Source organism: Ictidomys tridecemlineatus, chromosome 3 (assembly GCF_052094955.1).
Source record: "Ictidomys tridecemlineatus isolate mIctTri1 chromosome 3, mIctTri1.hap1, whole genome shotgun sequence".
NCBI lineage: Eukaryota > Metazoa > Chordata > Mammalia > Rodentia > Sciuridae > Ictidomys > Ictidomys tridecemlineatus.
This window is the reverse complement of record NC_135479.1, coordinates 133,749,281-133,767,129: the sequence shown is the minus strand read 5'-3', so window position 1 is coordinate 133,767,129 and position 17,849 is coordinate 133,749,281. Positions and strand designations below refer to the sequence as shown.

General features: G+C 36.1%; 1 protein-coding gene across 12 annotated transcripts in view; it reads right to left on the bottom strand.

Moving 5' to 3' along the window:
• Positions 1-3,172: 3,172 nt before the first annotated feature.
• Positions 3,173-17,849, bottom strand: part of Lpp (LIM domain containing preferred translocation partner in lipoma) — a 644,616-nt gene continuing 629,939 nt past the window's right edge. For all 12 annotated transcript variants that reach the window (XM_078043842.1, XM_078043841.1, XM_078043843.1 and 9 more), the window contains one exon: positions 3,173-16,825. In XM_078043842.1, the coding sequence (XP_077899968.1) occupies positions 16,697-16,825 (129 nt within the window). In that variant the 3' untranslated portion in view covers positions 3,173-16,696. The remainder of the gene's footprint in view (positions 16,826-17,849) is intronic.

The window sequence follows — 17,849 nt, the reverse complement described above, 5'->3', positions numbered from 1 at the left end:
TCATTATGATATGCTGCCTTGCTACAGGCCCAAAGTAGCAGGGCCAATTAGTCATAGATTGGACCCTCCCAATCTGCTAGCCCAAATAAATATTTTCTCTTTATAATTTGATTATCTCAGGTATTTTTTATTAAAAGAAAGCTAATACACTATGCTAATAACACTAGTACATCATTATCTTCATTAGATAATATTAAATTATTTTTCAAAGTGATTTTTTTTTACAATTTACACTCTCTTTCTGTATATAAATACCTATTGCTCTATATCATCTCCACTACTTGGCATTATCAGACTTTTCGAATATGCTGATATGGTTGGTATCAAATGCTAACTCATGTTAATTTTAATTATCATTATCATAATAACCAACTTAATTCTTTCATTGTCAATTGACCATGTATATTACTTTTTCCATGAAATGCCTGCTCTTGTGCCCATTTTTCTATTGAATTTTCTTTTCCTTAGGAATTTATTTTTTAATATTCTGGATAGTAATCCTTTGTCATTATTATGTCTGATATATAGCTTTTCCCAGATTGAAGCTATTATGAGTCTTTTCATTAACTAAATTTATTAATTTTAATGGAGCTTAACTTTTCCATTCTTTTAGTTATAGCTTTATGACTTTAAGATTACAAAATATTTCTTCAAGAAATATTTTGTAATCTTAAAGTCATAAACATTTTAAAAATAGGCCTTAAAGATTTGTTAACATGAGGTAAGCATTAGATATTACTTTTCTATATTAAAAAAATTATCAAAATATATTCTTTCCACAATATTATTTATCAAATTACCATAAATGAATGATTTTGTTTAAGGATTCTCTGTCATAGTCCATGTATATTTTTATCTTTTAAAAATGCAGATAATATACTGTTTTAATGACCTTAACTTCATAGAAAATCTTATTGAATAGAGATAATTATTCTTCTTTGTTTTTCAGAAACATCTTCAGTATTTTTATATTTGCTTTTCTATGTCCCTTTTACAATGAGCTTGTTTATGAAAAATTCTGGTGAGTCATATGAGAATTCCATTAAATCTCTGACTCAATTTAGGGAAAATTTACATTATTGTGATACTATTTTCCTTTCTTTGAACATGATATATATTTCCATTTATTCAGATCTTCTTTAATGTCTTTCAGTAAAGTTTTATTATTTTCTCCATTAAGGTCTTGTCCTTTTAAAAATGTTTTAGGCAATCTACATTTTTTGTTGCTATTATATATGGTTTATTAACACAGTTTCAAACTGTGACTGTTATCCTACACATTAACATACCCAAATGGATTGTGTGGGGTATAGTGTTATGTCTAGCAAACTTGCTGAACTCTTTGATAGTGTGTTGTCTATTATTTTGAGTTTGTGTAAAATTTTCTATAGTTGTATCATCTATAATTAATGGATATTTGTCTTCTTGCATTCCACTTTTTGTTTTACTCATGTTATCTATTATAGCTATAGTGAAGACCAACTAGAGTCTTCACTATAAAATTAAATAGAAGTAGTTAAAATGGAATTAAAAGTATAGTCATCCAGTTATTTATGATGAGTGTAGAAAACATTTTGTTTATGATTTGCAGTAATTATTTCTAATATGTGACTATTTGGGATGATTTATATAGAAAATCTTTTTTCTTTTCTTTCTAGTCCTAGTTTGTTAAGTTATATATGCCTTATTTTAACATTCATTTTTTATGAACCTACTGAGATACTACCATCAAAAGACTTTTCTGTCCTCCTCAACCTCCCTGGTGCTGAGGATCAAACCCAGGACTTCATGCATGATAAGCATGTGTTCTACTACTGAGTTATATCCCCAGCCTAAGAATTTTCTGTTTTGTCCTGTGACTTACATAGACTTCCTAATGTTCAGTTACTTCATAGTTTATGCTAGAACTGGGCAGAAATGAGTCAGGTGGCCAGGACTCAAGATCCATCTTGTCATTAATTTGTGTCCTTGGGAAAGTGTCTTCTTATCTCTGAGGCTTGATACTCCTTCATAAGACTGAGTAAATTGTCTATAAAGACCCTTCTATTTCTCATATTCCATAAATAAGAACAAATGAATGCATGTGTAGTGTTAGACTGCAGAGAGCTGAAGGGGAGATGGCAAAAACATAAAATGAGTGATGGAGAAAAACAGGGGAAGGGAAGACAAAATTACATCTTCAATGTCCTTTTTGTTTACAACTTTCTGGCAATAAATTATGAATATCCTGAGTCTCCGTGATTTACCTGCTGCTTGTTTGTTCAAAAATACATCTTGTATCTGGCCGCATTTTGCAGAGTCCTCCCATCTGTAGTTCTCAGATGTTCTAGCATTTGCACACTGAGACATGCTACTAAAAAGATAAAGCTTGAGACCTAGGTGGGAAAGAGAAGGGGTACTTTTTTCTGATATTCACAAAAGGAGATTCACATATGCTTTTGTTCTAGTTCTTTCTAGGGTTTAATGCATGGAGTGTCTTGATTCTCTTAAAGACCTGCTACTTGAAAAGTGAAAAAAGTATTTATTAAATGAATGGAATTCTTGGATTATTAATGTTGTCTTACTAGCATAATCTTCATCTACAAAACAAAGGTAAAATCTTCAGAGAACAATTGAAAATGTTGTAAGGGCAAAGTTTTGAAAAAGGTGAGTTACTCTCCTCTGGTCTGATTCTTACTTTCCTTTCCAGGTAAGGATTTATACTCATATCAGCCCACCCAGAATCTAGACTCCTTGAAAGTAGAAACTATTTTATAGCTATATCCCTTCAAGATGCCTAGTGCATAGTAGGTTCTCAATGTTTAACAAGTATGCCAGGTACAGATGTAATTCAAGTGTAAGAAGTCAGCCAATTGCTGATGAAGATGGAAACCCCCACCCCCAGCAACCACTCATTTGGATCTAGCTTTAAAAGGGAGAAGTTATTTATTTGCAGGGTTCAGACTGAGAGTGGTGAAGTGATTTGAGAACACGTCAGACCTCAGCTCAGCTGTGCTCCCAGGGAAGAGTGGGGCTTTCACACTCTGTGGCTTCATGCTTGCTTCAAGAGACATTCTGGTTCTCTGAGGACCATATGGAAAGCAAATGATGTAAAAAATGAATCACAGTAAGGGGTTACAAGAAAAAGAAACAGAGTTTATCTGACTCAAAAAGAATTCCACACATAGGCAAGTGAATGTAATAAGAAGTTTATTGGATTTCTAAATATAATCAAGTCATTGCAGTTCTTTTACAGAAAAAAAAATACAATTTCAAATTTATTCTTATAGAGCACTGGAAAAATTTAATTGGTAGAAAAAACTGATAGAAAGTAAATAAAATCATGTTTTAATATAGTTGAATAATGTATAAATACAAAAGAAAATACCCAAATCACTTGCTTATAATAGGCTTTATTCTCTTATTTTCATAAGGAATCACATGTGCTATTCTGGATGTGTTAGTGATGGTTTATGACGTAGTGAATAAATGCAACTTTCTCAAAATAAAGTAACAGACAGACACCTGCATTTTAGGAATACCATGGCTCTGTCAAAATCACATATGTGAAAATAAAATCATATTTTCTATGTGTCTTTCTCTGAAGCCAGGGAGGCTATTCAATGTCTGCTCAGCACCTGCTCTTGGTGGATACATTCAGCATACAGAAAGCCTGGCTTCTTCCTTACTCCTCCTTGTACTTGATCTATTCACTTACAAACATCTTTTAACCTTTGAATAAAACTCTCTCTCCTTCTCCCCCAACTCAGTTTTACCAAATGGAAGGAAATGGGGGGTCAAGCTATGGAAGACAGATCCCATGCCACTGCGCTCAGACACAATTCTGTATTCCATAGAAGGAGCCCCTTACATAACTAGGGGGTGAGTGCAGGATCATCAGATTGAGATCTAAAGCAAGGCCATGCTGTGGTCTTTTCCAGATCATTTGTTTCTTTCCAAGGAGAAAGACATCTGCAACCCAATGCCTTTATGACATTACAGAGAGATTCCTGAACTCTTCTAGGACTCAAATGTGATTGTCCCCCAAATTAAAAATGACTAGGGTTGAAACTGGACAAGGTAAAAACAGAAAAGGAACATCAACAGGAAGGTTGACATTTTTAGTGAAGAGTAACACCTTTCTCCAAAGAATTGACCAGTCACCTGACACAATGGTTACTGAAAAAGGTTGTCATACTCCTGAAATTATTAAACACTGCTCTGTTTTGCACACCTGGTTATGTAAGGGGCTCCTTATGTGGAAAACACAAGGGTGGCTGACAGCAATGGCACACTGGATCTGTCTTCCAGAGCTTGTCCCCCTTTAATTCCATTTGATGAAACTGGATGGGGTGGGAGAAAACTTTGGGACCATCAGGACATCAATAGCCTCCTTGGAGAAAGACTAAGTGGACATATCACACTTCCCTCAAACAGAGGCATATTCAAAGTGTCTATGGAGCCAACTGACTTAGAAGGAAAGGGAGCGGCTTGGCAAGTGTAATCTGCCAGCTGGTTGAGTCAGACGACACATTGAGAACAATCTTTTTTGGAATCATGTCCTCCCTTCAACCCTTCTACAGTCGTGTACTGTCTGTCTGCCTCATCCTGTCTACCTGGACCCTCTCCTGCTGCCAACACTGGTTAGAATCCATTCTTCTAGGCTATGTTGTTGTTTTAGTAACAATTATCAATAGTTCTTCTGACGCTGACAGAACTATGGAAACAAAAGCCATCAAATAGCATGTACTACTATCTTTAGGAGTCAGAGTAAAAATGCTCTAAGAATCTGGCGGAGACATTTGGACCCCTGAGCCTCCAATTCCCACAGCCAAGACTTTTCTTTAGTTTTCTCCGGTAGCCTGAGAGATAAAAGAAGAAGAAACATGCTGACACTCTAAATCCACCAATGCTTAGTTTATAAAACACACAGATGACACATATCCTAATGCAAACCTGGATCCATTAATTCATTTAAATGTCTTTTTTTCCTGACCGAATCTTCCAACTCCACAGAGCAACTACAGGAAACCTCAGCAATATGCCACCATTCTTGGGATATAAATAAAAAGTGACTGTATCAGCAAGGAACACGCTGGGAATGCGCTTGCAGCCCATTCTATGGTAGCCACTCAAGGGGATATTGGATGTAAGTGACTTTTTCCCATTTGGCGTGGTTTCTCTTCTCAGCACCTACTCCTTCTGATGGTATGCTTTTGAAGGCTGAGCAGTACGACTCTGGGTACCGTGTGTACATACATATGTAGGAATAACGTTTATGTGTCTCAGAATAGGCACTTTTTGAAGGCAGTAAATCTAAAAGTAAAGTTAATAGAGCCTATATTTAGTGCTCATCTTCTCACTTTGCTGATGTGTATGCTGAACAGAAGATCACAGATTTGAGTTAGTCTCGCAAAGAGGCCGGAGTCGGCAAGTGGCTATATTCAGAGCTGGGGAAGTCTTGCCAACTCTACTCTAGCTGTTAAGATGCAGATTTGGAGAAGGTGCCGTCATTTTCTCAAAGGTGATGGCACAGAAAGAGAAAAGCCTGTGACGAAGCCATGAAATAAAGGCTTGGTTGTGTGGCATGGAGAAAACTACTGTCTTCTGGCTAAGCATCTCCCTGACACATCTAACTTTTCCCTTTCCTTTCCTTTTGTTTTTTAAATACATCTCATAATTGCACATATTCCCATGATTAGCAGTAGAGAAAGAGAGGCCCCAAATCTGTTGGAGTCATGATAAAAGTGTAGGTTAAAAGAAAAAGCAAAACAAAACCCAAAATAATTCCCTGCATCAAGAACATGCAAATATTCAATACTATATCCAGCTGTCAAAGTTTTACATCTGAGTCTAAATTTTCACTTAAGGCACATTATACCACATGATCATCTTATTCATGCTAAAGAATCAGACAATCATGTGTCATCTTTAATTCTATTTGCTCTTTGATGTGTTTCCTGAAAAAGAATGAAGACATAATTCAGGTTTTTAGAGGGGAAATATTCTAACTGTGTTTAATGAGGAAATAATTCTTGGATAATTTGCTCATCAGCTTTCCCAAGGGAATAAATGGTTAGTAAAAGGAAGAAAGTCATTTAAAAATGATTTTGCTACTACTTCACTGTAAAATATTGATAAGATTTAGTTTCTGGGGTCCTACATATCTTTCATCATGGATTCATTGCAGTTCAGTCTTTTTACTTGAGTGAGACGGATGGCACGATCCATGCTGGCTCAATTGGCTACATAATGGGAGGTCTGAGGTACTGAAGCTTTTTAGGCACAGTAACCCTGATTTGTTCATGCAGCTGACATCCTTCTAGAAACTCAGCAGAAAGTACACAGGGTTAGTGAAGTGCACATGCTGCCAAAATATCAACTCCCTTTTATTATTTGGTGGTGAAAATATGAAGTCATTCCTCTTGTTCGCATTTAAATTATGAAAATCCCCTTTCTTCTCTGAGGCTGTATCTGAGGGAATGGAACATGTTAGGTAGATACATCATATCCTGACTATGTTAGCCTCCAATTTCTGTTTTGCAATTACTAAGGGAGCATCGCAATCACCCAAACAGAAAACAGAGATGAGACAGAACTGGATTTTCCTTTCCCTTTATATTTAAGTCTCCCCCAAGACAGACCAAAAAAAAAAAAAAAAAAAGAAGAAGAAGAAGAAATATGTCTAGGAAAAGCTAGCTTTTCCCATTTTGCATTTTCTAAAGTAGTTCAGAAATGGAGTTAAATAATTGGGTGAGGAAAGATATTCAGGCTGAATATTTACTCCTTTATGATGGAGGAAATGGATTTAGGAAAGCAACCATTCTTCCTGTGCCTCAGTATGAAGCAAAGCAGGCACCATACAAAATGGCTACACAATGCATAGATAATAATGGCCCAAGAATAGTTCTTTACCCTTTTCTTGACAGATAGAACTATATAAAGAGGGAATCAAGCAAGAGAGATAAATACCTTAAGTTTCCACCCCCACCTCAAATTGCTTTGGCATATTTTAAGAGATAAATGGATCCATACAAAATTTAAATAGGTTTTTCTTTTCTTTTTTTGTCAGCTACAAAAATGGGTCAGGACTTGGAATTATTAATTTCCTGGCCTGAAAAGCCCAAGTGTTTTAAAAATAAGATTTCTCTTTTAGGGGAATCAGCTTTCTTGGAAGATGTGTATGTGTGTGTGTGTGTGTGTGTGTGTGTGTGTGTGTGTGTGTGTGTATTTTAAAGACAACAGGATTGTGTACTTCCTAAATTGGGGAAAACTATAGCGGATGTAAGAAAAAAATTTTTCATTAGTTTTTTTTTTCTTTACATTATGTAAAGATAAGTCAGGGTTTGTAGCTGATTTAAAAAGAAATTTGAAAAAAAAAAGTGGCTTTTTTTTTCTTTTTTTAAATAAAGAGCTGCTTTTTCATATTTGCTTCTTTGTTGTCTTTCAGTCCCTCTACTAAGATGTCACAGTTCTGCCTGAGTCTTTACTCAGGTGTACTCACCTAGATAATTCTGAAGGGTGTTCAATTGCTGCTTCTGTTAATCTATCCCTAGGGCAGAGCACTTCATCTACGCCCCAACACTTCTACTCCATCAGCCATGACATTCATCACACCTCACAGGAAGACAGGTTGCCTTTCAATGTGACTTTCCAGCCCAGGGCCCCCCGACTCTACTTGTGCTGCTGGTGTCTCCTGTACTTCTCGGGTAGAAAGACTGGGCAGGGGTGAGAGGCCATTTGTTGCTTCACTTGGCTCTCCTTGATCCCAGAGAGTAAGCATATGAATGGTGAGACTGCTTTAACAGATGGAGCTAGACTCTAGGAGGGAAATGCCAAGGAAAAGATCAAAATTTCCTAGATTTAATACAGGAGATCTAATGTGGAGAAAGAATATTTTTCTATCAATCAATTCACAGGTTACAATTTAGGGCAAGCAGCTGGAAGAAAGAAATGAGAGGAAATAAAAAGCCAAAGAGTACACCCCACCAGGCACCTCATCTTCTTAAGGGATGCATCTCAAGAGGAAGAAGGCCCATTTCTTGAACTGCTATAAATGCAACTTCTGGAATGTACACGGAGGCCTCCAAGAAGGTTATTCAGAAAGAAAATAGTACCCAAGCTCCTTGTGATGAGGACATATCAATCATAAAACTACAACAGCCTGGGAAGTCCAGTGTTATCAAATGGCAAAGCCCAAGTCTCAGAAATGCCATTGGTCCCATAACATTTGTTCAGACATTTCAAGGCCATGGGCTGGGAGGATCACAAATGTCTGTTATGACCACATATACCTGACGGGTTCTCAATAAGTGTGGATTTAAAAGTGAATATACACATTGTTTATCTATAGCAGTTTCTGCCTAGGCAGGTCATACAGCATGATCCACAGCAGACAGGCTTGTCTTAAGGATGAAATCACCTCTGCATGTCACTGAGTTGTAAATGATATTGTCTCAGCTGATGTTCTGAACCTGGCAGTTCCAGAGAGGTTTTCACTTCATATGATATAAACTCTCTGGGGAAATCTGTGGCCATGTGCTTCTCTGCCAGTGGCCTTTCCCTCATTCCCATCTTCATCACAGTGCCAATCAGAGAACACAAGATGACCCAGAAGGGTGTGTGTGTGTGTGTGTGTGTGTGTGTGTGTGTGTGTGTGTGTTCTAAATGACCCCCAACAGCATGGCACACATTGGATTTGCCACTGATAGCTACATGGCCTCTGTGAACATCTCTGAATGATTTCTAAAAGGGAGAGCAGCAGTCTATGAGCAGTATGAACACTGTCCCCTGACAGAGTACTGGCCTTGCAAGACCAATATATCTGCCACTTAACAGCTACCTAGTTTTTGGCAAGCCACATAAAGATTCTGAACCTCAGATTTCTCCTCTAACACAAGGTTATTAATAACCTTCCGCTTAGGGTTGTTTCATGGGTGAAGGCAGTTAGTAAATAACTTAAATACTAATTATCAAGAATTAATATTTTAAACCTCAGAAAGCCACTCCCAGGTGCTGCTCAGAAAGGCTGAGGGCAGATTCCTCTTATAGGGATCTCTAATGCAAAGTTGGGATAGAGGAAGTCATAGTCCTTGTCCTCCTAGAGTGTAAAGAATATTAATTCAACTAAATAGTAATCCAGGGCAATAAGAAAGAATATATTTTTCTACATAAAAAGAGAGCATAACATAACCCCATCTCCCCAGAATGATATCCTTTTGCACAGAACTGATCAGAAATAATGAATTTTCTATAATTTCATTACCTTTTGCATGTGATTTTTTTCCTTGTTAAAGATTGCACACTGACATTTCCCAACATTTTTAAGGTCATCAGCAGCAGATCAGATAAATGGAATGTATTGTTCATAGGTTAGTTACTGGGGAAGGGCATGAAGCTATATAACAGCTCTCAGAACAGTCTGTCATTTGAATAAGAAAGTAAAACCAACAAAAATCTCATAGATGCTAATGCCTGACCCTCAGACAATACTCTGAACTATTTTAGAGACATTTAAAGATTTTTATAATATTCAACTAAAAAGTAATGCTTCGTTTAAAAACAAAACAAATACAATGCAAGGAAAGTGGAGGAAGCAGCAACACTTTACTAAATAATAATGTAGGTTTATTTTGTGGCACCAAGAACATATGATGCAAAGTTTGGTTCTGTTTAAAGTCAGGGGGTGTCTAGAAGGAAGGAGGAAATGGAAGACCCCAGGGGTAATGAGTTCCTTGACAGAGGTGCTGTTTAAGCAGAGATAGGATTAGCACCAGGACTCTCCTATTGTGCCTTAAATACTCTTCCTTCAACTTCAAATCAAATTGGTGAATCAACTCAAGATTTCTAATCAAATTACAATTCTCATCAGATTTCATGTCATCCATGAAGCTTTCTAGATGCCACTGGAAGGACTGACTCTCCTGCCACACCCTCTTCTATGGGTGAGTTCAGATTGAACCTGTTTGATCTTATTGTGGGTGACTTGAATTGAAGTCACTCAGCGGCTGATTCTTTTACAGGGATTAGGCAACGATTATTAAAATGAGAAGATGAATGAGGGATAAAGACTAAACTTGAGAGGAATTATGGCCCCCTAAAGATAGGAGAAGGGATTGTCTTGGTCTGAAGGGCAACATCCCTTAGCATAAACATTTGAGCATGGAACAAAGGGAAGTGAATCTCAATGAAAAAAAAAAATCCAGGAAATATTTATGTAGAATTTAAAAGTGCCCCAAACTCCTCTCATTCACTATGAGAGCATACACAAGAAATGTCCTGGTCTTGAGAAGACAGGGCTGAAGGGAAAAGGCTGAAGAGACTTTATGAATTGACCACGTGGGACTCTCAGGGATGGCACATGCATTAGATTATTTCCTACTTTCAGAACGACTTTGATTTTGTCAGCATCAAAAATTGTACCCTCTGGGTGATTCCAATTCCATTTGCTTTTAACCCTAAACATAGTGTTTTCATATAACCTGACCCAGGGTGATTGCTAAGTTTCACCAAATAGATTGAAAGAAAATTAGGAAATATTTTGGAGTTCTGCTGATCAGAGGAGGAGCAGAAGAGTAATGGGAGTTGATGTTGTATTAATAAATGAGGAATAGTTGAGAATTGGTGATATTAGACCTAAAGAGGCAAAGATTTAGCCATTAGATTTTGGTCTGTAGATTGGTTTTGTGTAGCTCCAGAGGTAGAATGGACTGCTGTATGTAGTACTCCATACTGGACAATCTAAGAAGATTTGGAATGGGAATTAGGAAAATAGCAGAGGAGAGTCAGATATTCACAAAGTCCATGATTCTCTTTATTTAGGTACAACATGAGTGTCTGGGCTTGATTGGAACTCTCCATACCAGTGTATAACATGAGATAACATGGCGACCCTTGCCTCATTCTTAGTAGAGCATTCTACTCTTAGGGTTGAGAACTGAATTTCAAAGCTACATTTGGTGATAAGATGATTAAATGCACTTGTGGCTCTTCTACAAGATGGCTAGGGAATGCCTATTAGAGCTAGATGAATAAGGTTTTCTCTTGTCACTCTTCAAATGGATGATTATCTTGGAAAATTTAACTAAGCCATTCAGTAGGAAAGGCTTACTGCAAGTAAAGTATTACAAAGGAGTTAGCTGCAGGGTGTTCTTTCTCTAGTATATACAAGTATTGGAGAATATTGACTTTTGCTCTTAAGAAAGGCTAGAAGTAGAGTTATTTATTACTGTGGTTGGAAACTGCTATAAATTAGACAACAATCAGAAAATAAAGAGCAAAGGTTTTAGAAATTTCTTTATAACTTCAATCAGTTGAATAAAAATCTGTCTTTCACAGAGCTCTTCACAAAATAAGCCATATGCATGCTGGCTAAATAAAATAGAGCCTACAACTTACTGCAAATGGAATAGGAAAGTTAAATAGAGAAAAGAATTAGGATTTTTTTTTCCTGTAGTGAAGAAACATGCCTCTGATTCATGTTCCAAGAAAAAAATCTGATGCTGACCCATCCCCTGAAAATATTGTGATTCAATTATTAAGGTTTAATAGTGCAGTTATAGGCTAAATGCTGATATGTGTTAAAATTTTGGAAAGATGTTAGTTCATCCTTCCCATAAGGAAAATTATGAAGTTTCAATAGAATACAATACAATCATATGCTACCAGCAAGACCATAATTATTTTGTGGTCAAAATGTTTTTGGATTTAAAAACAAAATCTTAACCTAGACTTACAAAGGTTACTTGGCATAAAGTGTAGAAAATTAGACCAGTCATAAATGAATTTACCGAGATTCTGTTATCAAGAGTCTTATAAAATTCCTTAAAATACAGCTAAAATCTCACTCTACGAAAAAACAAATCCTGAAATGTATGTCCCTGTAAAGAAAGATTTCTGGATGACATATATTTTCTGGTACCCTTCCTCCATTAATCTAATCATGATTCCATAAGGATCAGAATGCATTGACTTAATTTATGAAAAGCTCAAATAGGGCAGCATTAGTAGGCAAAAGGAAGGAAGGAGTGAGGAATGTAGGAAAAAGATTAAGGTAGGAAGGAGAGATTCAGAATTCTCACCAATCACAGCAGCTTTGGTCAGATTATCTTTTAAAGGTTTTGGCAAAGCTCTGCTAACCCTCATGAGAAGAGTTCCCTTCTGTCCATATCTGTCTAGTAACTAACTTGACCTGAAATGTTCATGGTTGCACCACTTTTGTGATTTTCTCAGAACCAGGATTCTCAAATTGTTCTGTTCACTAGTAAGTAAAACAATAGACAAAGTTAAGGCAATTTTTATAAACGGATATGCTGAATGGATGGGAAGGCTCAATTTCAAATCCCTTGTCTTGATTATTCAACTACAACCAGAATAAGTCAAATCATGAACACTAACAGCATCCAATATGTCACCTTCTGGTGTAAGAATATTTTCAAAATTTAGGGACCCATGAGGTCCTTTCAAAAGGAGGGAAGAAGTACTATTAGACTACATTAAGATAAAAGTTCAGACTTCTTTAAATTTTTAGAATTTTTAATTAAAAAAAAATTTTTTTGATAAGTATAGATCTTCGAGATTTGGGGATTATTATTTGTTATTGACTCTGGTGAATTATCTACAGTAGTGTAAATAGATTATTTAAAAGTAAGGCACAATCATAGGTTGCTTTTGGATTGTCTCCCATGAAAGTGCACCAAAAGAGCCATCCCAGGAAATGGACTTAAGGCACATTTTGCAGAGGTATCTTTTTCAGTTTGCTGGTTTCCTACAGATGGCTAAAGCAGGGGTATGGGATATGCTGTCATATTTCATTCATAACACACATGTACTGTAGCTCTAGGCAACAGATGGACAATCGCTTGTTTAAACTACAAATGTGAAATACTAAGGTAGAATAGCAATATTTCTAGAAATGTATATGGAAAAAAATGCCTTTCCAAGCCAAGAGGAATGGTGAGAGGCTGTGAGGTTACATCAGTGTTTCCCTGATCTCCCTAGCAGCTGCCATAATTTCCCCAACACCCTTCAAAACTTGAAAATGAAAGGATCAGGGGGCAGCCGACACAGATTTGACAAGAGAAGCCCAAACCATATCAAATAGAAATAACACTGTTATTCCTGACTGGTTCACATTAATAGGATTTTTACTAACTAGAAAAATGGTGGGAAGTTATGTTTTCAGAGCCCTGTCTATATTCTATCAACTCTCTAGTGTATCCTCATTGAAAAAGCACTCTCTTTCTTCCTCTGGACCCAAATACAAAATAGTTGTTTAATGTAAAGTTTCAGATTCTTTAAACACCACCATAAACATCTTTGTAGAATCTTTCACAGAAAACAGTTAGTGTTGACAAGTCTACCTTATTAATCAGCATATTCTCCATGAAGTAATTTTGATCACAGCAATTGCACCCACAAAAACAATATGTTAATGATAAGGAAAAAAACCCCACATCTTTAAGTTGCAAAGATGTCAGCATCTCACAACCTTGACCTTGTGTTGAGACACATGACTTATTTTTGTATTTTAAAGGTGATCTGCTTGCAAACAGACTCCACATTGAGTCAGTTTGAGCTGGGAATCCAAAAAAAAATTAAGAATCTTATTTTGGTCTTGGGGTAAAAATCAGTGGCAGAGTGCCTGACCAGCATGCACAAAGCCCTGGGTTCAATCCTCAGAACTGCAAAAAAAGTCTTATTTTGAAATGGTCTATCGAGGCCAAGGAGTAGTGGGATTTCTTTCCTTTTCCATGTGTCCATTTTATACAGAAATACCAAACATTAGTGCTTTTGATATTTTTTAAAACTGGTATAATTTTACAAACTTTTCCCTATAGGCTATGATTTTTTTCTATTACTTATGTATTTAAATGATATCAAGACAATACATCAAAAGACAATAAGTATACTTAAGATAATATGATTTTTTAATTCTCTCTTATAGGCAAGATTTCATGTAACTAAAACAGTAAAGAGTGACTTGACATTGTTTAAATCAAATGATTAATAGAAAGACAAGAAAGTAATAGAAATCATATATTTAAGAAGTCCTAAAATAAAATATGATAGGATCCTTTCCTTATTAGACATTGTGAAAGAAAAAATCTAAATCTAAATACTTTTGTATATGTCTGTGTGCACATTCATTTTTATAAAAGTATAAGTCTATATTAAAAAGAAATTTACTTTAAAAATCTTTGGTAAAGACACTCTGAGGTTATGTGATAAGAATGCACTATAAAGATCATAAGCAAGCAAATTTCTGCTGGCAGTGCCACAGTGGTGGGCCTGTGACAGTATTATCTTCAAACTTTCTTTTGGCATGTAAACATTTGGTTAAATAAGAACTTAAATTTAACAAGTAGGATGTTATTGTATTTTGAGAGTATAAATATTTCATAATTTCTTCCCCTTTTGGCAAAATTTCTAATAATATGACTGCATTTCCAGAGATAAAAACTTTCCCTCAATACATTGGACTCTTTGCTTTTGGCCTAAAGACAATTTCCCCGAAGTATTTCAGAGTAAACATGAATGAATCACCTTAAGCAGGCTATATTAGCACCCCAATTGTCTAATAGTCAATGCTAAAGGCATCAGTACAGTCTGGCCTTTAATTTAGAGCACGGGAATTCTTGAGACGTGGTATAATTTTATCGTAAATTCACATGTCAGCCCTAAGTGGATCTCATTATATTTCATATTCTGAGAAATATAAGATCCCAGATAAGAGAAGGAAGGTAAGAACAGGACAGTGGTCAAAGGAAGCTCTTGCAATTTATAACTTTGGTGCTTCTAACACAAAACCATTTGCTGATAAAAGCAAAAAAGCCACAGATTAATTTACATGAGCTGTAGTGACCACAAGTTGAACAATATCTTATTTTTTAAAAAATCACTTTTATGATGATTTGTATTCAAGTAAAACAAATTTGACAAGAATTCCTGAGGCATGGGTTGTAGTTTAAAACATGAATAAAATAATTTCTCATTTGTGTTCTGCACGCATGTTAAAAATTATTTTTTTTTTAAATTCAAGGATTACAACCCTCACTTTCATGGTTATGAAAAAGATATTTGTGGAATAAAGGAAGGCTACATAGGGATTCATTATATTATTATTATTTATACCTTCTTGTATATTTAAAATACTCCATAATTTAAAAGTATATATTCATGGGGAGATACGAAGAAAGGTTTAAGAAATCTCATCCCAAAATACTTAATTAGTTTACAAGATGGCAACTTGCCATTGCTAAGCTAGGTGTCTTTCCTTAAATGAAACATGCTAGAACTTAATAAATATGGTTCTGCAGTTGGCAAGCAAATGTTTCGCTGGCTAATAAGAGTTTGAATAAAGATTCTAGGCAGAGATTCTGCATATTTTTAGCTCAGAAAGACAATTTTTTTCAGTGATTGTCTTTGCAAGTGTGGTATAAATGTCACATTGATGATATGAAAATGTCTCCTGCAGCATGTAATTTGAGTTGCAGAAGGATTATGAGAATAATAAAACTGTGCTTTCACAATTCTTTTCAAGATTTCCTCTATTTTTTTTAAATGTAAACTAAACAAAGCCACACAACTTCATTTTTGTGTGCCTGATTTGCAATTGGTGGCACAAAAACAGACCTGGGTCTAGGAGGTTACAAAAAAAAAAAAGAAGAAGAAGAAGAAGAAGAAGAAGAAGAAGAAGAGAGAAAGAGAAAAAAAAGCATTTGAACAGTTTTTTATGGGTATCTTCCTCTAGAGAAAATGTCAATTTTGGTGGCTGTGTTCAGTTATTGGAAAAAAAATACTATTTCTTAGGTGAAAAGCAGAATGGTATTGGAAATATTACAAATGCAAGTTTTTCTGTATTGGTTCTAGGTAGGGTAAAAAAGAAAAATCTTAAGACAGTACTGTGGGATAATAATGGACTTTTCAAACATATCCCACAAATGCTGTGCATGGCATGTCCGTCCTGTACTTTCTTCAGAAAACGACTGAAGCTTGGTTCTGTTTCCCCACTCATTAGCTATTGGCCGATAACTGTTTTTAAATGAGCCTTGACCAATAGTCACTACAGATTTTAAATTTGGATGGTTGAAAATTAAATTTTTTTAAATGACATATTTTACAATTTAAATTGTTTACAGCCTAACATAGAAATTGTGTATTTTTTCTCCAAGGGACATGAGTAGTGTGGAGAACAGAAAAAATACACTTTCAAAGACATAGCAAAATCATGGCTAAACTTTAGAGTCACACGCAATGTGGAAGTAGCAGGATGAAGACTTCTGAAAGCACCTGTGAGTTGGCAGAGTGACCCAGGAAAAACTGTGTGACAGCAAATACCACTCTAAAAAAAGCCATTCAACCAGATGAAAAGTGAGACAAACATAGGGATTAAAAGTTACAGGAATGCAGAAGTGAATGGGATGAAGTATAATCTGTGCAAAAATGTGGAAGTACTTGGAACAAAGGCCCATCGAGGCCCTACATGATTAAATGTGAAATGTGTATTTGGTAAGAATATTAAAAACAACAACAACAACAACAACAAACAACTCATCATCTATGTGTTTCTACAGAAAGTTTAACAGTAAATGAATCATGGAGACCATCCCATAATTTGATTGCCTTGTCCCCATTTTCCTAATTTTTTTTTTCTTATCTCTTTTTGTGTTTCATTCTTCACAGCGCCGTGCACTAAGCTGTTAACAGACCACTGAATCTACAGGTCGGTGCTCGCCTTGGCGGTTAACACTCTGATGCGCGTAGAATTGCAGGTCTTACAGAGGATGTGTCCATCCAAGGGGTAGCAGCCTTGGTTGTCTCCTTCAGATAAGAGACCACCACAATCCTAAGAAAAGCAAGACACATGGACATAACATAAATGAAAATGTAAGGACATTCATGAAACCAAATTCCTTAAGTGTTCTATTCAAGACCTCCAAGACCTGACCTCTCACAACCTCTACGGCTTCATGTAATACTGACCCACTCTGTCACTTCCCTCAGTTTATAACACAGTGTACCTTAAATTAAACTGGATCAGAGGTGGGGGACATGAGTACAGATGAAGTGAAATGACCTTCTTGAAGTCACTGACTATGAAATCCAAGTATAAAAAGGGAAGGGCTGTGGATTTCAACACCCAGCTAGAAGTTTGCTCCCCAAACAACAAGAAGAGTAAATAAAATTAGAGCCTTAATTCATCTATACCCTTTTATCATCAGTTTAAGAATCTCAAAAGGAATACATAGCTGCAGGTGTGGATGTTTTTGGCTAATTCTGAGCAAAAGCAAAATGAGAGATTCCTGCCAAGCATAAGAGCCACCAACAGTTCAATTATATTTAATTGCAGTAAGAAAATAAAATATTGGAGCAATAGTTTGTTGCCCTTTCTAAAGCAGAGAACAGGGTATAGAGGGATGAATGTTAGACTGGGATACAGTTCTATCACTGCCGGCTCCCTGCACACAAGGCCCACTCCACTCTGAAAATAATTCCTGCATTTTCTACATTACCAAGGTGCCGAGAGGGTCAAAGTGAGTAATGGTTGTGTATGTATTTTGAAAAAATTTAAAGAGCTACAAACTATTATGTTACTGTTGACAGCCCCTCTGAGAGTTTACTTTGGAAAGTGTTATGTAGCAGTTAAATGCTAGCCCTTAACTCTGGAGGATATGGAAATTTCTTTGGAAAGTAAATTTAGAAAAGTTCACATAGTGGTGTGTGCCCTTGCAAACTTAAGGAGAAGACACGGCAGCTGCACACCTTGCCTCTGCTGTCCACCACAGTGGCAAGGAGGCTAATAGGGCTCATGTCTACAAGAGATGAATAATGAAATTAAAGTTTAAATAGGGCATGACCCAGAACACAAC